This window comes from Cetorhinus maximus, chromosome 1 (genome assembly GCF_964194155.1).
Source record: "Cetorhinus maximus chromosome 1, sCetMax3.hap1.1, whole genome shotgun sequence".
Lineage (NCBI taxonomy): Eukaryota > Metazoa > Chordata > Chondrichthyes > Lamniformes > Cetorhinidae > Cetorhinus > Cetorhinus maximus.
In genome coordinates this window covers 236529200-236550574 of record NC_135879.1, presented here as the reverse complement: position 1 = coordinate 236550574, position 21375 = coordinate 236529200, and the positions used below count along the sequence as shown (strand labels likewise).

At 45.5% G+C, this 21375-nt stretch overlaps 1 protein-coding gene across 1 annotated transcript in view; it reads right to left on the bottom strand.

Annotated features, from left to right (window-relative positions):
* LOC144688041 (dedicator of cytokinesis protein 2-like) overlaps positions 1–21375 on the bottom strand; it is a 1154257-nt gene that overhangs the window by 765176 nt on the left and 367706 nt on the right. The window contains exons 24-25 of the mRNA XM_078554696.1: positions 19868–19938; positions 3694–3800 (exon numbers count right to left, since the gene is read on the bottom strand). Coding sequence (XP_078410822.1) covers positions 3694–3800; positions 19868–19938 — 178 coding nt within the window. The remainder of the gene's footprint in view (positions 1–3693; positions 3801–19867; positions 19939–21375) is intronic.

The window sequence follows — 21375 nt, the reverse complement described above, 5'->3', positions numbered from 1 at the left end:
TAGTTGATGATGAGCATCCACCTAGTACCATGACATCGCAAGGCTCAGAAGTCCAAGAGGAAAAGGATCAATATCTCAGCCCTAAAGCAGGCCAATCAAAGAGAGGGGTTCCAAGTGCAGCTCATGCCTAGCCTGGCAATGTTGACCTTCATGACATGCAAAACTTTTTTGAAGCCATCAGGGCCACCTATAGACCAATGTCGAATCGACAAAATCCCCTTTGTTCACAGGATGGTGTTTTTCTTTTTAAGGACGATAATGATATCTGTCAGTGCTGGAAAGAACATCTTAAACACCTCCTCAACCATAAATCCATAGTGACAACTGATACTCTCCAGGCTATTCCCTCAGTACCCTGCAGTAGAGTCCATGGGTGAACCACCATCGCAGGGAGAGCTGCAACAAGCAACTAAATGGATGAAAAACAACAAAGCCTGTGGCCCCAATGATTTTCCAGCCGGGGTCTTCAAAGCTGGTGGGTTATTGCTGACATCAAGACTCCATGCATTCACCCTATGGTTTCGGAAGGAAAACGAACTCTCCCTCACAAACTTCAGGAATGTGAAATTTGTAACTATCATCACAAAGGGAGATGAATCACACTGTGGAAAGTATTGAGGTTTTTCCCTCCTGTCCATAGCAGGGTAAAACCTGACATACATTCTCCTGAACTGCCTATTTCCTTTGGCTGAAGAAATCCTCCCAGAGCCAGTGTCGTTTTAGACCCACCAGAGGAACCTTAGACATTGACCGGGATTTTCTGGCTCCGTCATGGTGGGATCGCCATGGGAGGGTTCGCGGCCCAGTCAAAAACCCACTGATTTTCGATGGGACTAGACGATCCTAGCCCCATACTATTTACAACCTACTTGACAGCTATTCACCTCATCAAGGATCAACTACCTGCGGGTGTCAATATTAAATATCGTCTAGAAAGAAAATTCTTGAACTTCAGTCACCTCCATGCCAAAACTAAACTAACCGCTATTGACATACCTGATCTCCAGTTTGTTGATGACTGCAGTATCGTTGTCCAATCTACACCAGATTTTTAAGCTGCTCTCAATGTCTTCAATTCTTACAAGAAACTCAACTTGTCCTTGAATGTTGCCAAAACAAAACTCATAAGTCAACCCACTCCTGGTCGGTCAAATATTCCACCTCCCGTATATGTTGAAGGAGGCGCTCTGGGATACATTGAGTACTTCCCATACCTTGGCAATCACCTCTTTCAAAAGGCCACCATTGACGAGGAGATCCAACACTGGATCAGCTGAGCGAGGTCAGCCTTCTACAAACTACAAAAGTGAGTGTTTGACAACAAAGACCTCTGAAAGTCAACAGAAGTCTTGATGTGCAGAGTAGTTGTTTTCACCACATTCCTGCACTGCAGTGACATCGGGATTGTGTATCAGTGACACACAAGAGCCCTAGAGAAATTCCATCAGCAATGCCTCTGCTGCATCCTCTACCTTCAACAGGAGGACCATCGTACAACACTGGCATCCTTCTTGAAGCCAGCTCCACAGGCATTCAGGTGAAACTCCTGCAAAAATCAACTTTGATGGACTGGACGCTGTGTTCGGGTGGCCGAAAAACATTTCCCCAACCAGGTCCTGTTTTCTCAACTCTCAAAAGGCCGGCATTCCAGGGCAGGGCAAATAAAACACCCCAAGGACACTCTGAAGCTCTCCTTGAAGCGCTGCAGCATTGACATGAATGACTGGGAGGGGGTCACTACCAATTCTTCAAAATGGTGACAATTTGTCCATCGAACTGCATCACACTTCGAGGCCCAATTGTTTTAATGATGAGGTCGAGCGACGCCAGAGAAGGAAAATCCAATAAGCAAATCCTGAACTCCGGATCTCACTATCTCGTGGGACGTCCTGCCACGTGTACCCAAAGATCTGCAGGTCGAGAATCGGCCTGTTCAGTCACGTGAAGACCCATGCGAATCGAGGGACAGCAGGCAACGACGTGGGAGCAGTGCACCCACGTGGACCGCCGTGGTTCAAGAAGAAGGTCGATCATATCTGGGGATAGGCAATAAATGCTGGCCTGGCCAGCGAGGCCCAAATCTCAAGATTGAATAAAGAACGAATGAGGAGTTCCTCGGTCACCCACCACAACTCAGATGGAAACCCCAGTGGAACAGTGTAACCAGCTGCTTATGGCTGCTACTAACCACGTTCCATCAGTGTTAAGGCTGGAGCGTGGGCAAATCCCATGGGAGCTCCAAGAGCACTTTTCCCCCCCATAATGATTTCCTCTCATCATAATCTAAGATTTGGAGCTCCTTTCCACACAGTTGTCAACAGCCCCCAAATACTCATGCATCTTGTCCAAATGGTCAACCTTCATTTGTACACCTAGGGAGTGAGTATGGGGAGTCTTGAGAATTATGGGGAATATCAATCCAATGAAATTTTTATGTCAGTGAAGGGAAGCAGGGTTACAATTAGGAGTAAGCCTGTCGAATGATACTTCATCCCTTCCCCCAATCCTCACCACCACCCTCCCTCACTAGCATTGGTTATAGCACTAACCGCTGCAACTGAATGTTAGGGGCAGCCCACAACCTTAATAATAGTAAAATTCAGTAAGGCGTCATAAAGTGGGTATCCCACAGATCATGACTTTGGAGAGGGTGCAAAGGAGACTTAAAGGAAGAGAAAGATTTAAATAGCACCTTTCACCATCTTAGGTCACCCCGAAGCAATTTACAGTTAATGAAGTACTTCTGAAGTAGAGTCACTGCTATAATGTAAGGAATGCACCAGCCAATTTGTGCACAGCAAGCTCTCACAAACAGCAATGTGATAATGACCATAGGAATATAGGCAATCAATCACGTTGGATTAGGGATGAATATTGTCCAGGACACTGGAGATAATAACGTCCCTACTCTTCTTCGAAATAGTGCCACAGGAGGTTTTATGCCCTCCTGAAAGGGCAGACAGGGCCTTGGTTTAAGTTCCAACCTAAAGACAGCATCTCCAACAGTGCAGTGCCATCTCAGTATTACATTGGAGTGTCAGCCTAGATTTTGTGCTCAAGTCTCTGAAGTTGGACTTAAACACATAACCTTCTGACTCAGAGACAAGTGAGCTACAGATGATACTATATTTATCAGAATGATACAAGAGGTGAGGGACTTCAATTCCTAGGAGAGACTGGAGAAGCTAGAAGATATTTCTCCTTTGAGCAGAAAATGGCAAAGGGTGGTTAAATAGAGGCATTCATAACGACGTGGAGTTTTGATCGAGTAACTAAGGAGGATCAGTTTCTGCTGGAAGGAGGGTTCTGTAACCGGAGGACGCAGATTAAGCAGAATTGACAAAAGACCCAGAGGGATAATGGGAGATATGTTTCTCACGCGGTATGTTACGATGATCAGGAATGTACTGCGTGAAAGGTGGAAGCACATTTCAATGGCAATTTTTAAAAGGAATTAGATGTATACTTGAAAAGAAAAAAAAAACTTGCAGGGCTATGGGGAAAAAGTAGTGGAATAGAACTAATTCGGTAGCTCTCTCAAAGAGCCAGCACAGGCACAGTGGGCAGAATGGCCTCTATCTCCGCTGTAAAATTCTATCAAAGTTGTTGATCAAAAGAAAAAAAATCAGCGTTGCTTCTTTTTTAACACCCAAAATCCCACTACCCTGAGCGCAGTATGGTTCCAGGGATTACCTTCTCTCTGAAAGAGTTCAGTGTTGACGATGGCTGTCATTGACTGTAATTTCTGTTTCACCAGGCGATCCGGGGGGAGGTTCAGGAGGAAGCTGCGCAACAAGTGGCTACAGGAAAACAAAAGAAACAAAATCATGTCAGCAGAGAAGGTACTGAATATTCATGAGATGCATCAGCAGAATCTGAGCAAACATTAGGGATATATCAGCATATTTTGAGAGCGTTAAATATTAATGAACTCGGCATAATCTGACAGAACATTGAATGTTAATTAGATGTATTCAAAAGATCTGGCACTGAAATAAAACAGAACCCAGATTACAAAAACACTTGGAAGCTTTTCTAATTTAATTGCTGGCCAGTTTTGTGTCCATCGTGCAACATTTTCACACCTTTTTCCCCACAACATGAGATGAATATTCACTACGATGAACTGAGGGGATTTTTCCACTGACCAACCCGGCTATCCTGGGCTCCCACTCCAGGCTGTCAGTTTAATGCTATCTTTGGCCCTTTCTATACTAATAACTCACACCTAGTGTTGGACAGAGCCATGTGTACAAGCAAGCATGGAGACAACCCATAGTTTGAACCCTTTACTGTATATAGTGCATAGTTGTTGTAGTTAATGAATACATACAGTTAACCTACTTAATACTATGAAGAATTCATGAAGACCTACCGAACAGTATCCAACACTCTCCAACAGGTGGCAACACTACTGATCAAGCTGGCCAAGCCCTGAAGGACGTATCAGCCAGACTGAGCAGGTGGTGAGGGAACTAACAGTCACCCTCACCAACCTACTTGTCACAGATGCATCTGTCCATGACAGCATTGCTAGCAGTGACCACTGCATAGCCCTTGTAGCGATCAAGTGCTGTCTTCACACTGAGGACGCCCTCCATTGGGTTGTGTAGCACTACCACCAGGCAAAATGAGATAGTTTCAGGGTGATCTAGCAACTCAAAATGGGGCATCCATGAGGTGTTGTGGGCCATCAGCAGTAGAACCGTATTCAACCACAATCTGTAACCTTATGGGCCGCTTATCCCCCACTCTACCATTACCAACAAGCCAGGGAACCAACTCTGGTTCAATGAAGAGTGCAGGAGGGCATGCCAGGAGCAGCACCAGGCATACCTAAAAATGAAGTGCCAACTTGGTGAAGATACAACAGAGAACTACCTGCAAGCTAAACAGCAGGACCAGCATGCTATAGACAGAGCTAAGTGATCCCACAGCCAACGGATTAGATCAAATGCTTAAAGTCCCGTTACATCCAGTCATGAAAGGTGGTGGACAAAATTGAACAATTAACTGGAAAAACAGGCTCCTGATCCTCAATGATGGCAGAGCCCAGCACATCAGTGCAAAAGACAAGGCTGAAACATTTGCAGGCACCTTCAGCCAGAAGTGCCCAGTGGATGATCCATCTTGGTCTCCTCAGAGATCCCCAGCATCATAGATGCCTTCAGCCAACTTGATTCACTCCACGTGATATCAAGAAATTGCAGAAGGCACCTGATATAACAAAGACTGTGGGCCCTGACAACATCCCAGCTATAGCACTGATAACTTGTGCTCCAGAAGTAGCTGTTTCCCTAGCCATAAGACCACAAGACGTAGGAGCAGAAGTAGGCCATTCGGCCCATCGGCCATTCAATGAGATCATGGCTGATCTGATACTCCACTTTCCTGCCTTTTCCCCATTACCCTTGAGTCCCTTACTGATTAAAAATCTGTCTATCTCAGCCTCGAATATACTTAATGACCCAGCCTCTACAGCCCTCTGCGGTAGAGAGTTCCACAGATTGACTACCCTCTGAGAGAAGAAATTCCTCCTCATCTCTGTTTTAAATGGGCACCCCCTTACTCTGAGATTATGCCCTCTGGTCCTAGACTATACCACAAGGGGAAAAAACCTCTCAGCATTCACCCTGTCAAGCCCCCTAAGAATCTTATATGTTTCTATAAGGTCGCCTCTCATTCTTCTAAACTCCAATAACTACAGACCCAACCTACTCAACCTCTCCCTATAAAAAAAATCCTTCCATGCCCAGGATCAACCTAATGATCCTTCTCTGGACTGCCTCCAATGCCAGTATATCTTTCCGTACATAAGGGGACCAAAATTGTTCACAATATTCTAGGCGTAGTCTAACTACTGCCTTGTACAGTTTTATCAAGACTTCGCTATTTTTATGCTCCATTCTCTTTGAAATGAAGGCCAACATTCCATTTGCCTTCCCTATTACCTGTTGAACCTGTATGTTAGCTTTTTGTGATTCATGCACAAGGACCCCCAAATCCCTCTGTGCTGCAGCCTTGTGCAGTCTTTCTCCATTTAAATAATATTCAGCTCCTCTATTCTTCCTGCCAAAGTGCATAACCTCACATTTTCCCACATTATATTCCATCTGCCAAGTTTTTTCCCACTCACTTAACCTCTCTATATCCCTCTGTTGACTCCTCATGTCATCCTCACCACTTGCCTTCCCATCTATTTTTGTGTTTAGCCAAGTTGTTCCAGTACAGCTACAGCACTGGCATCTCTCCAACAATATAGAAACTTACCCAGGTATGTCCTGTCCACAAAATGCAAGACAATTCCAATCCTTTTTTTATTCGTCCACAGGATGTGGGCTTCGCTGGCTGGGACAACATTTTTTGCCCATCCTTAGGTGCCCTTGAGAAGGTGGTGGTGAGCTGCCTTCTTGAACTACTGCAGTCCATGTGGTGTTGGTACACCCACAGTGCTGTTAGGAAGGGAGCTCCAGGATTTTAACCCAGCGACAGTGAAGGAACAGTGATATATTTCCAAGTCTGGATGGTGAGTGACTTGGAGGGGAACTTCCAGGTGGCGGTGTTCCCATCTATCTGATGCCCTTGTCCTTCTAGATAATAGTGGTCATGGGTGGAAGGTGCTGTCGAAGGAGCCTTGGTAAGTTCTTGCAGTGCATCTTGTAGATGGTACACACTGCTGCTACTGTGCATCGGTGGAAGAGGGAGTGAATGTTTGTGGGTGTAATGCCAGTCAAGTGGGCTGCTTTGTCCTAGATGATGTCAAGATTCTTGAGCGTTGTGGGAGCTGCACTCATCCAGGCAAATGGGGGTATTCCATCACACTCCTGACTTGTGCCTTGTAGATGGTGGACAGGCTTTGGGGAGTCAGGAGGTGAGTTACTCGTCACATAATTCCTAACCTCTGACCTGCTCTTGTTGCCGCAGTATTTATATGGCTAGTCCAGTTCAGTTTCTGGTTAATGGTAATGCCCAGGATGTTGATATTGGGGGATTCAGTGATAGTAATGCCATTGAGCATCAAGTGGCGATGATTGGATTCTCCCTTATTAGAGATGGTCATTGCCTGGCACTTGTGTGGCACCAATGTTACTTGCCACTTGTCAGCCCAAGCCTGGATGTTGTCCAGGTCTTGCTGTATTTGGACATGGACTGCTTCAGTGTCTGAGGAGTAGTGAATGGTGCTGAACATTGTGCAATCATCAGCGAACACCCCCACTTCTAACCATATGATGGAAGGAAGGTCATTGATGAAGCAGCTGAAGATAGTTGGACCGAGGACACTACCCTGAGGAACTCCTGTAGTGATGTCCTGGAGCTGAGATGACTGACCTCCAACAACCACGACCATCTTTCTTTGGGCTAGATATGACTCCAACAAGTGGAGAGGTTCCCCCCTGATTCCCATTGACTCTAGTTTTTCTAGGGCTCCTTGATGCCACACTCAGTCAAATGCTGCCTTGATGTCAAGGGCAGTCACTCTAACCTCACCTCTGGTCAATAAACAATCACTGTCAATCATCAGCAAAGTAAAGGTGTTATCAAGCAGGATTTAAATAGCATTAGTCTGCTCATCAATGCTAAGCTTGGGTTCTGCATTGTCACTTGGCTCCAGGCTTCATTACAGTCTTGATCCAAGCATGGACAAAAGAGTTGAATTCCAGAGCTAAGATATGAGTGACTGCCCTTGACATCCAACTAGCATTCGACTGAGTGTGGTATCCAGAAGCCCAAGTAAACTGGAAGCCAATGGGAATCATAGGAAAACCTCTCCACTGGTTGGAGTCACACCTAGCACAAAGGAAGATAATTGTGGTTGTTGGAAGCCCCAGGACATTACTGCAAGTTCCTCAGGGAAGTGTTCTAGGTCTAACTAACTTCAGCTGTTTCAGCAATGTTCTCCCCTCATCATATATTCAGAAGTTTACTGATGATTGTACAGTGTTCAACACCATTCAGAACTCCTCAGATGCTGAAGTATTCCATTCCACAAGCAGCAAGATCAGGGAAATATTCAGGCTTGGGCTAATAAGTGGCACACAACGAACCACACAAGTGCCAGGCAATGACCAACTCCAACAAGAGAGAATCTAACCATCGCCCCTTGACATTCAATGACCTTACCATCACTGAATCCTCCACCATCAACATGCTGTTGATCAGAAACTTAACTGGACCAGCTGTACTGTGGCTACAAGAACAGGTGAGAGGGTGCGAAATCTGTGACAAGTAACTCATTTCCTGACTCCTCAAATCTTCTCCATGATCTACAAGGTACAAGTCAGGAGCATGATGGAATATTCTCCATTTGCCTGGATGAGGCAATACTCAACGTCCAAGAGGCTCAAAACCATCCAATACAAAACCTCACACTTATTCTGAACCCCATCCACCACCTTATATTCATTCGCTCCACCACCGACGCACAGTGGCAGCAGTGTGTACCATCTACAAGATACACGGCCACAACTCACCAAGGCTCCTTTGACAGCACCTTCCAAACCTGCAACCTGTACCACCTAAAACGACAAGGGTAGCAGGTGCATGGGAGCACCACTACCAGATGTACGTTCCCCTCCATGTCACAAACCATCCTGACTCGGGACCATCTCACCATTCCTTCACTGTTCCTGGGTAAAGATCATGGAACTCCCTTGGTAACAGCACTTTTGAGCAGACTCGATGGGCCGAATTGCCTAATTTCTGCTCCTATGTCTTATGGTCTTATGGTCTAAGGTGGCTCACCACCATCTTCTGCAAGGCAACTAGGGATTGACAATAAATGGTAGCCTTGCCAGTGATGCTCACATCCCATGAACAAATGAAAAAAATTCCATCCTTAACTTCCCCAAGAAGATGGTGTTTGGTCCAGTGGGGATTGGTGAGATAAAGCGTTCTCTTTCTCTCTCTCTTGTTCTATACACAGATTCTAAGGGTCCAATGAGAAAAGCAGTCTAGATAGTCTCAAACCAGCTCCTCATGGGTCTGAGTCCATAGAACATAACAGCTTCCAATTTGGCACGACTTGCTTATCTTGCTCAGAGAGAACGGCCGTGAGCAGTGTAAAAATACACACTTGGCACAATGGGAAGGAGTGATGCTAATATGAAGCTGCAGCTGAAGAGTACTAATGGGACAACTGGCTGTGCTGATTTGACACGTGAGTGTTTGATGCTGATAATGGATAACAAACTGGATAAATGTTCTCCTTATAATCCTGTTACACAGTCAGCCAAAAGTTCTTGCCAATTCTAGTTCAGATGGAAACTAAATAGTAAACATTAAACACTCCCAAATTGCACAGGATGACGCAGGGCGGAATCTTATGGATGAGACAGGGGGGTCTCGGCGTCTGGCTAGCAAGCCGGTGAGAGACTCGCGTCACCTCCCTTCGGGAAGGCTCACGGCATCATGTGCCAATCAGGCACTTGACAGACCGGCCGCGGGCCTTCCCCCCAGGATCAAGGACCCCGGGGTGTCCTGACTTAAGTCTTGACTGCCAAGAGCTGCCAGCCAATCAGAGGCCAGGAGTTCTATTAAATGGAAGCGCCACTGGGGAGGCAATGGCTGTTGCTGGCGTGACACCCACCTGAGGCCTAGGATCCCAGGCCAGCGGTGAGCCATAGCGCAAGGAGTGTTATGAAGGAGGGGTAGAGGGAGGGGGTTCGTGGGAGAGGGTGGGGTGGGAGTCAGCAGCAAGGGCAGAGGGGTGGCTTTCAGCAGGACAACCCCTTCCCAATGTCGGGCCTTGATTAGGCACTGAATGCCTTTGAACAAGGCAAGGTCCAACAACAAAAGCACTAGGTAAAAGGAAAGTAAGAAACAACGTTAAATAAAGGATATATTTGAAAAGAAAATATCAGGGTTTAGTGGGGTTAATTGGAAGGGCTGCAACTGGCTTGTGAAAGCTATCTAATCAAAGTAAGGCGAACTCAGGACCAGGAACTGCATAATTGATGAGTTAGGCACAGCCATGAAAAATATAATGGGAAAAATATTAATTTCAGAAGGATGACATATTACAACACAAAGTTCAGTAGGGTTCGAGTCTAGCTAGGGCTGAGAAAATGACCTGTGAGGCTTTGTGACAAAAATTAATTAATCAATGAAGTTGAGTTATGAACACAGATATTCCCTCAAACTGTACGTGACTTGGCAGCAAATCATCTGAGAAATTGTGTATTCCTGTGAGCTGGAGCCTGATGCTTTTAGGAACTAAAGTCTTGCTTTCGTCTGACAAATCCTAAGGTCCACCTATTTTGTTTTTTTTTACCATTCAGACAATTGAGTAATATGATTGTCATGCAGTTGTTGAAGTAATCATAGCAACAACCTCTATCAATCCGTCTACAACAGACCCAGGCATGAGGTGAGGAAAATCCTCAATGGTGGCGAGGCTCGGGAACCAAAGGTTCAACTGGTGCAGTCGGGGACGCTGCTCTCCGGTAGGATTCGACACAGTGTGATTAGGGGAGGCAATGGCCTAGTGGTATTGTCACTGGACTGGTAATCCAAAAACCCAGAGTAATGCTCCTGGACGTTCCTGGGTTCGAATCCCACCACAGCAGATGGTGGAATTTGAATTCAATAAAAAACTGGAATTAAAAGTCTGATGATGACCGTGAAACCAATGTCGACTCATCGGCTTCACTAAAGCTGTCCTTACCTGGTCTGGCCTACATGTGACTCCAGACCCACAGCAATGTGGTTGACTTTCAACTGCCCTCCGAAATGGCCTCACAAACCACTCAGTTGTATCATATCATAACCGCTACAAATCTCAGAAAAGAAATGAAACTGGACGGACCACCCGGCATCGACCAAGGTACCGGAAACAACAACGGCAATCTCAGCTTTGTCGGCCCTGCAAAACCCTTCTTACTAACATCTGTGGCTAGTGCCAAAATTGGGAGAGCCGTCTCACAGACTAGTCAAGCAACAACCTGATATAGTCATCCTCATGGGATAATAGTTTACAGATATTGTCCCAGACACCACCATCACAGGGTGTCTCTTGTCCCACTGGCAGGACAGACACAGCAGAGGTGGTGGCACAGTGGTATATAGTTGGGAGGGAGTTGCCCTGGGGGTCCTCAACATTGACTTCATGGGCAAGGAAACCTCCTGCTGATTACCACGCACCATCCTCTTTCAACTGATGAATCAATGCTCCTCCATATTGAGCACTGTTTGGAGGAAGCACTAAAGGTGGCAAAGAGTGATGAATTTCAATGTCCATCAGCAAGAGGGATCGGTAGCACCACTACTAACCAAGCTGGCTGAGTCCCAAAGAACATAGCTGCTAGACTGGGTCTGCGGCAGGTGGTGAGGGAAAGACATACTTGAACTCATCCTCACCAACCTGCCTGATGCAAATGCATCTATCCATGACAGGATCGGTAGGAGTAACCACTGCACAGACATTGTGGAGATGAAGTCCCACCTTCACACTAAGATCATTCATCTTGTTGTGCGGCACTACCACCGTGATAAATAGGATAGATTTTGAACAAATCTAGCAACTCAAAACTGGGCATGCATGAGGTGCTGTGGGCCATCAGCAGCAGCAGAATTGTACTTGAACACAATCTGTAACCTCATGGCCTGGCATATTCCCCACTCTACCATTACCATCAGGCCAGGGGATCAACCCTGGTTCAATGAAGAGTGCAGGAGGGCATGTCAGGAGCAGCACCAGACATATCTAAAAATGAGGTGTCAACTTGGCGCAGCTATAACATAGGACTATATGTGTGCTAAACAGCATAAGCAGCAAGACCGAGCTAAGCGATCCCACAACCAATGGATCAGATCTAAGCTCTACAGTCCTGCCACATCCAGTCGTGAATCGTGATGGACAGTTAAACAATTCACTGGAGGAAGTGGCTCCACAAATATCCCCATCCTCAATGATGGGGGAGCCCAGCACAGCAGTGCAAAAGTTAAGACTGAAGCATTTGCTATATTCTTCAGCCAGAAGTACCGAGTGGATCCATCTGGTCAACTCATTTCACTCCATTTGATATCAAACAGATGGAGCCATTGCAAAGGCTATAGGCCCTGACAATATTCTGGCAATAGTACTCAAGACTTGTGCTCCAGAACTTGTTGCGCCCCTAGCCAACCTGTTCCAGTACAGCTACAACACTGGTATCTAACCGGCTATGTGGAAAATTGCCCAGGCATGTCCTGTACACAAAAAGCAGGACAAATCCAATCTGGACAATTACCATCCCATCAATCTACTCTCAATCATCAGTAAAGTAATGGAAGGAGTCATCACCAGTGCTATCAAGCAGCACTTGCTTAGCAATAATCTGCTCACTGACGCCCAGTTTGGGTTATGCCAGGGCCACTCAGCTCCTGACCTCATGACAGCCTTGGTTCAAACATGGACAAAAGAGCAGAACTCCGGAGGTGAGGTTAGAGTGACTGCCCTTGACATCAAGGCAGCATTTGACCAAGTGTGGCATCAAGGAGCCCTAGTAAAACTGGGCTCAATGGGAATCACCTCTCCGCTGGTTGGAGTCATACCTAGTAAAAAGGAAGATGGTTGTGGTTATTGGAGGTCAGTCATCTCAGTTCTAGGACATCACTGCAGGAGTTCCTCAGGGTAGTGTCCTCAGCCCAACCATCTTCAGCTGCTTCATCAATGACCTTCCTTCTATCATAAGGTCAGAAGTGGGAATGTTCGCTGATGATTGCACGATATTCAGCACCTTTCACGGCTCCTCAGATACTGAAGCAGTCCATGTCCAAATGCAGCAAGACCTGGACAATATCCAGGCTTGGGCTGACAAGTGGCAAGTAAAACTCATGCCTCACAAGTGCCAGGCAATGGCCATCTCCAACAATAGAGAATCGAACCGTTGCCTCTTGACGTTCAATGGCATTACCATCACCAAATCCCCCAATATCAACATCCTGGGGGTTGCCATTGACCAAAAACTGAACTGGACTAACCATTTAAATATTGTGGCTACAAGAGCAAGTCAGAGTCTTGGAATCCTGCAATGAGTAACTCACCACCTAACTCCCCAAAGCCTGTCCACCATCCACAAGGCACAAGTCAGGAGTGTGATGGAATACTCCCCACTTGCCTGGATGAGTGCATCTCCCACAACACTCAAGAAGCTTGACACCGTCCAGGACAAAGCAGCCCACTTGACTGGCACCATATCCACAAACATTCACCCCCTCCACCACCGTCGCACAGTAGCAGCAGTGTGTACCATCTACAAGATGCACTGCAGGAATTCACCAAGGCTCCTTAGACTTTCCATACCTACAACCACTACTATCTAGAAGGACAAGGGCAGCAGATAGATGGGAACAGCACCACTTGGAAGTTCCCCTCCAAGTCAGTCACCATCCTGACTTCGAAACATATTGCCGGTTCTTCACTGTCGCTGGGTCAAAATCCTGGAACTCCCTCCCGAACAGCACTGTGGGTGTACCTACACCATATGGACAGCGGAGGTTCAAAAAGGCAGCTCACCATCATCTTCCCAAGGGTAATTAGGGATGGGCAAGAAATGGTGGCCCAGCCAGCCAAGCCCACGTCCAGTGAATGAATAAAAAATAAAATCACAGATAGTTCACAGCACAGAAAGAGGGCACTTGGCCTATTGTGTCTGCACTGGCTTCATATTCCATAGCGTTGCAATTGGATGTTTTGCTTGGAATCTGTTACATTGGGGTTAAACTTCAATCCACCTTTAACTTTAAAAGGCATTCTGTCACGGGATGCAATTTTGTGACAGGGATTCCCGGCAATTTAATGATAGCGGCATCAGAATATTTACCCCAACGTAGGGCAAACAAGAGGGGGATTTAATTCTATGCAAACCATGCTGGGCCTGAAGTGGGAGAGCTCAGCATCGGCAATTGGGACGGAAAGTGCTCCATCCACAAGTGCTGGCATCCCACATTTTAAGGAGCAGAAGAATTAACATCAGAGGCCAGGATTTTCCAGCCCTGTTGTGGCCACCGGAGATTCGGCAGCCCAGCCAAAAGCCCATTGACTTTCAGTGGGACCGGAAGATCCCGGCGGCAGGCAAGGCCGGAAAATCCCGCCTAAAGAACAAACTCCAATACGTCCTGGGTACTCAGCAGGTTGCCCTGATCCGAACAGTGGCTCCTACACTTAAAGCGAACACTTGATCATCATTCTTTTTGCTCAAACCCCTCCATAAATCCACCCTTCCCTGTCTCTGTAACCTCCTCCAGTCCCCCAAGATCTCTGCGCTCTTCAATTCTGGCCTCTTGTGCATTCCTGATCTTAATCGCTTCACTACTGGTGGCCACGTCTTCAGCTGCCTGGAAGAATTCTCTCCCTAAACCTCTTTGCCTCTCTCCCCTGCTTTAAGATGCTCTTTAAAATCTACCCTGTCGGTTAAACTTTTGGTCATCTGTCCCAATATGTCCATACACGACTCAACATCAAATATTGTTTTACAATGTTCCCACCAAGTGCCCCGAGACATATTGCTAATTAGTTGTTGTTGTTATCACTTGGCTGGCACGTGTCTCTATGCCAACTGCTATAAACTGTAAACCTATTGCTGAAGCAGAGTTAATACTTAACAGTAGGACAAGCTGTGCATGTTGCTGATGGTTCATTTGTTCAGCATCTGTGGTGCGCGCAGCAACAATATAAACAACAATCATCTCTTGAACAGTCAACTCATCTCTCCTGTACACATAGTGATAGTTTGACCTTGGCAGAAGTAGTCATGGTGTCACACTTGGATTTCAATGACCCCTGGCAATAGAGGGCCAAAACCAAGTTCCTGATTGCTACCCATTCATCCTTGCCCTCTGCATCTGAAAGCTTTGATGAGACAACAAACCGAGGCAGGATCACAATGCTCCCCACCACCACCACCCCCACAATCAGGTGTTCTGCCAAATTTTCCTGTCTTTCTTCACAAGAAAAGACGGTCACTCAGCCGGTGAACCGAAGGTTTCTGTTATTTATGGGTTAGCTTCAGGTCAGGAGGGGAGAAAGTACTCCTCAGATACTGAAGCAGCCCGTGCACGCCTGCAGCAAGATCTGGACAACAAGATGCACTGCAGCAACTCGCCAAGCCGCCTTAGGCAGAACTTTCCAAACCTGTGACCTCCACCATCTAGAAGAACAACAGCAGCAGATGCATGGGAACATCATGACCGGCAAGTTCACCTTCAAGCTACACACCACCCTGACTTGGAACAATGTCACCATTCCTTCACTATCACTAGGTCGAAATCCTGGAACTTTAGGTGTACCTACACCACATGGACTGCAGCGGTTCAAAAAGGTGACTCACCACCACCTTCTCAAGGACAACTAGAGATGGGCAATGAAAACCAGCCTCACCAGAAATGCTCATATCCCATGAACAAATAACTTAAAAAATAAACTGAGGGAAGGAGAAGTTGAATATGTAGATAAACAGCAACAGGCACCATCAGATAACCAAGGGCTAAGGATATATGTTAGCGCTTAATCTCATGTCAACTTTCACCATTACCATCTAAGCCTTTAAAAGATAGCTGATTTTCCTCTAACATGACTCTGTCAATGAGCTACAATGCCTGGTCTCACTGAATCATGGACTCAAAGAGCACTGAAGACAGCCATTCAACTAAACCTGCCTGTGCTGGCTCCTTGAAAGAACTATACAATTAGTCACACAGTTCTTTCCCCTTCAGCATATAAGTATTTATCTGTATTCCCTTTTGAAGCTTACTATTGAATCTGCTTCAGGTTGTAGTGCCAAATTTTGAGGTACAGGAGCTCTAAGAAAATGCATTGGCCATATCATTTCTAAATCTACTTTTACATTGTTTTCCTATGTATTAATCATTTGAGTCCCCAAACGTTGGTAAAACTATGCTTTTTAAGTGAAAAATATTAGTGCCGGTAGGCACTTCATTTTCAACCATGTGGTATTCTGAATCGTTAATCTTTAGCATTAATCTTTGTTGCATAATTTCACTATGCAACAGTTTAATTATTTAATTCAAGCCTATTAAAAGCATGAATTACAGAAACCTTTACTTAAGTCTGACTGGGGGATGGTATATAAAGGGACCACTGCTTTTCTTGATTAATATTAATAACCTAGGCGTGAGTGGGCAGGGCACAATTTCAAGATTTGAAGATGATGCATGACTTAGAAATAGTTTGAACTGTGAGGAAAATAGTGACAGACTTCAAGAGGATATGAACAGGTTCGTGGAATGGGCAGGCAGGTGAAATTTAATGTAGAGGGGGGATGAGGGAGGGAATTGAGGAGGGAAGGGGGAGAGTGGGGCATGGAAGAGGGAAGAGAAATAATGTAGGGTGGGAGAGGAATGAGACAGGGGAAGGAATGGAGTAGGAGAAAGATTTGGAGGGAGGATTTGGCGGGGGGGAGGGAATGAAGAGGGCAGGAAGGGTGAGAGTCTGGGGAGCAATGGTTGGGAGTGGCAAAGGAAGGGGGTGGATTCTGACCCACTTTGCCGGATTACTGGGGGAGGGGAGGGGAGGGGAGGGGAGGTGGGGTGTCTGGAACAGCCTCTGGGAGGATGCATTTAAATACAAGGCACAAATCCTTGCAGTCAGGAGCTTGGGCTGAGAAACTATCACCAAGCTAGAGTGCCTCATGATTCCTCAGATAATAGGTTTCATCATTCACTGAATGAACAAAGTCCAAGCAGATCAGTGCAAAGTATTAAAAACAAAAAGCTAAAAGCTACTGCGGATGCTGGAAATCCAAAACAAAAACAGAATTACCTGGAAAAACTCAGCAGGTCTGGCAGCATCGGTGGAGAAGAAAACAGTTGACGTTTCGAGTCCTCATGACCCTTCGGCAGAACTGAAGTATAGTTAGGAGAGAGGTGAAATATAATATAATTATATTTCACCTCTCTCCTAACTATACTTCAGTTCTGCCGAAAGGTCGTGAGGACTCGAAACGTCAACTGTTTTCTTCTCCACCGATGCTGCCAGAGCTGCTGAGTTTTTCCAGGTAATTCTGTTTTTGTAGTGCAAAGTATTGTTCTCCATGGAGCTAACTTTCCCCCTTAACAACACCAGAACCCAACATCAAAAAAACAACACAAGTGAAAATAGATGCTGCAATTCTGAATATTTTCAGAGAATGGAAAATGTTGCAAATACTCAGTAGGTTTGGAAGCATCTGTGTGGAGAGAAACAGAATGGCTTCAGGACCATGGCCTTTCCTAAGTACAGTACTGGAAAATGTCTGAGAGATGCAACAGTTAACAGCATATCAGTGCCAGGCTAAGTTAAACTTTTACAAATGTGCTTAATAGAAACATCTCAGCATAAAACTGACCCAAAAAAGTTCCAAGAATGGACTTAGGTGCCTGAACAGATCTCCAGAACTGCTTGATCTTGACCATGTAGTCAGTCAGGTAACACTCACTCAGTGATCAGACAAATACAGTAAAGTAACGAAAGATGATCCCCACTCCCCCATACATAGTGAGGGCAGTGTACCCGCCTTAACGAAGGATTCAGAACCCATGAAACAAAGTGGTAAATCCTTGTCCTTGTTGCAAAGCCTTACCCGAACAAGCTTTCCCTGTTAATCACATGGTGGTGTTAGGAGGGAAAGTGAAACAGTTCCATTGAACTTTTATTCTTCTTTCTGCCATTGAACCTTTGTTCTTCTTTCTTTCATTAAACAGTCCAATAAGTTATTTTTAAATTTAAAAAATCTAAAATGCTGCCGATTAAAGTTGCCCAGAAACTTCTTGAATTTGAAACAGTGGAAAGTGTGGAGTGATGTTCATTTTCTTTTCCCTGCTCAACTGACCCCGCCCCTGTGGAATTTCTTCACCAATCAGGACGCTCGCAAAAGCTTTTTCTGGCCAATCCCAGAGCGCATGTAACTTTCAGACCAGAGTGTAAAAATTGATGGAGAAAAGAGTGCACGACGAATATAAGGACAACTGGTGTAAACATAAGGTTAAGTAGCTGCATTCTGCTCCCGCCACCTTCAGGATACATACAAACTGTTTTATACTTGGCACCATAGCCCATATTTTCTGTTGATAATTAACGTTTCCCTAATTGCTTTTTTAAAAAAAAGTAAATTGCATTCAGGTCCCCGATCATTAACATTTATACCTTTGTTGCTCATTTTGGATGGTTATACATTCTGATTATTGTAGCTAACCCCCCCGGCCCCCATTAGGATATTGCTCGATTAACCCATTCCTGCTGCAGAGAAATTGTACAGAGACCTCAGAACAAGTGCAAGGGGATTTCTCAAAGCATGACATAAAGTGAGAGTGGGCACAAGAATTGTTTTCGATGCTGATATAACGTTTGATTTATATTCATGAACTTTGTATTAATAATGGCAATCACTTCAGAACTACGTTTTATTGTGCCCTTCATTGCAATTTTGGTTCATTGTTGGTTTATCCGGTTTCGGTCCCTTTGTAACTTTTTCTTTACTAGCACCGCCCGATTGTAAATTGAAAATGGGAAAAGCGGGACAATTTTTTTTTTTTTGCAGATTCCTACTTCCTGGTTTAATTGCCTGCGCAAATTCAGAAGAATGATACAGTGGCTCACCAGTAAATAAACGGTCCAGCAGTCTTAAACATAATTAACTGCCGGGGCTGCTGGCTCATTCGTGGTTTAAAAGGACGAGCTGATTCTAAAAAGTCTTCCACCTCAATTCTTTACTGCACGCTCTTCCAGAACAGGAGAAACAACAACATTTTCTTTTTTGGAGAAATTCTGTCAATACTTTTGAGAGAATTCCAGAAAACATTTAGTTTATCTGTGATTTGTCTTATTGTAAAGTTGACACTTTTATGGAACTAAATAATGATTCCTACTCCCCAACATCTCCCCCCCCAACCCGAAAGACCGGTTTCAACGAAATTGGAGCTCTAAATTCCGATATTTTTTTTTAAGCCGGCCTGTCAGGTCTTAAACTCTGGCTGTTCAAACTCTTCCGAGTTTATCAACAGTCACAGATTGCAACTCTTTCAAGTACAATCACAGTTCTTGGTTTTCCAGGAGTGGGACATGAACCCACGACCCTCTGATTCAAAGGCGAGGGTGCTATGAACTGAGCCACAGCTGACACCTCTCTGGCTGTTCAACGTGGATGAGGAGAACTTAGTTTAAAACACCGAGTCCAGTCCAGGCCCGGCCCCGGTGTTTGGAACAGTGTGGACCCCTCTTCTCCCAGACCCTGGTTGGCGGTGCTCCGGTATACTCCGGCAGCACCACACCCCTGATTCTGCTTCCACCGCCTTTCCAGCCAGCGCATTTCAAATCATAACAACTCGCCTGGTTTAAAAAAAAGTCTCCTCATCTCTCCCTTGGTTCTTTTGCCTGTATTCTTTGTTCATGTCTGAGCTTGAGTTAAGGGGGGGAATTTTTAACCTAATCCTCAAATGGAGAGAAAAGTTGGGAAGTGGAGCAATCCAATGATGCACCCCATCCCAACAGTTGGGTGAGGTTAAAATTGCCCTTAATTGTCAAATATAAGGGCATAGCCAAGCCCAGGCTTGTTCTTACCCGGTGTCTATGGAAATGTACTTTCTGACAAGTCAGCATCTGGAACCTTGGCCAATTCCCTTTCCCTTCACCAATTATGAACTCTGGTTGATGCCCCTGCTTGAGCTACACTAGCTCAGCATAGCCTGAGAAACTAAAGCTGGGAACTTCTTGGTTTATGTCCTGCCTCCACCCAATCATACATCAGCAGGCGAAAGCAGAAAATGCTGGAAATACTCAGCAGGTCTGGCAAGAGAGAAACAGAGTTGACAGTTCAGGTTCAGGCCCATGACCTCTGCACATATCAGGGGAGAGCCTCCTCCCAGGAGACCTGATGGCTGAACAGCGGCTTACCTCAGCAAGATTGGATCGAATGTCGATGCAACATCCTGCAGGACTGTCGGTAAGTATTTGAGGGATGCTCCCTGAAACAGAACGAATGAGGGAATAAGGTTAGTTTATGAGTCATCAGGTTCCTGCACTGTTCAAGCACTCGTGCCTTCAAGTTTAATAAGATCAGATACTTTTTACAATTAATATACACTTTTTTACAGTTAACCTTCTTAAACACTCAGCAATTCTGGTACAGAAAGAAGCCTATCAGCAAATGTTTCCGAACACCAGTTTGTCCCATTCACCACAATGTAACATTACTGCTTTCTTTCTGAATACTGTTTTCCTATTTTCACTTTTTTTTTTAAAACTTATACATCTGCCGTGAAAAGCCATTGCCGTTTTGGTTGGTTGCCATATTTCTGCTTTTCCAAAGAACACAAGACATAGGAGCAGGAGTAGACTTTATGGCCCATCGAGGATTATGGCTGATCCTCGGCTTCAACTCCACTTTTGTGCCTGCTACCTGTATCCTTTGATTCCCTGAGAAAACAAAATCCTGTCTATCTCAGCCTTCAATATATTCAACAGTGGAGCATCCACCGTGGTAGAGAATTCCAAACACTCACAAGCCTTTGGGTGAAGAAATTATACAGGGCCTTGGTGAGGCCACACCTGGAGTATTGCGTGCAGTTTTGGCCTCCCTACCTAAGAAAGGATATACTTGCCATAGAGGGAGTGCAGCGAAGGCTCACTAGGCTGATACCGGGGATGGCAGGACTATCGTATCAGGAAAGATTGGTTCGACTGGGCCTGTATTCACTAGAGTTTAGAAGAGTGAGAGGGGGTCTGATTGAAAAATAAAATTCTAACAGGGCCAGACAGACTGGATCTAGGGAGGATGTTTCCCCTGGTTGGGGAGTCTAGAACCAGAGGTCACAGTCTTAGGATACAGGGCAGGCCATTTAGGACTGAGATAAGGAAACATTTTTTCACTCAGCGGGTGGTCAACCTGTGGAATTCGCTACCACAGAAGGCTGTGGAGGCTGGGTTACTGAGTATATTCAAGAAAGAAATTGATAAATTTTTGGATATTAAGGGCATCAAGGGGTATGGAGAGAAAGCGGGAATATGATGCTGAGATAGAAGATCAGCCATGATCATATTGAATGGCGGAGCAGGCTCGAAGGGCCAAATGGCCTCCTCCTGCTCCTAGTTTCTATGTTTCTTATTTCTCCTCATCTCAGTCGTTGGGTCAAAATCTTGGAACTCCCTTCATAACAAGCACTCTGGGTGTAGCTACACCACACGGACTGCAGCAGTTCAAGAAGGCAGCTCACCATCACCTTCTCAAGGGCCATTAGGGATGGATAATAAATGCCGGCCTAGTCGGTGATGCCCACATCCTGTGAAAGAATAAAAAAAAAAGACCTAAATGATCAGCCCCTTATCCGGAGACTGTGTTTTGGATTCCCCGGCTTTGGGAAACATTCTCTCAGTGTCTTCCCGGTCCAGCCCCTCATGTTTCA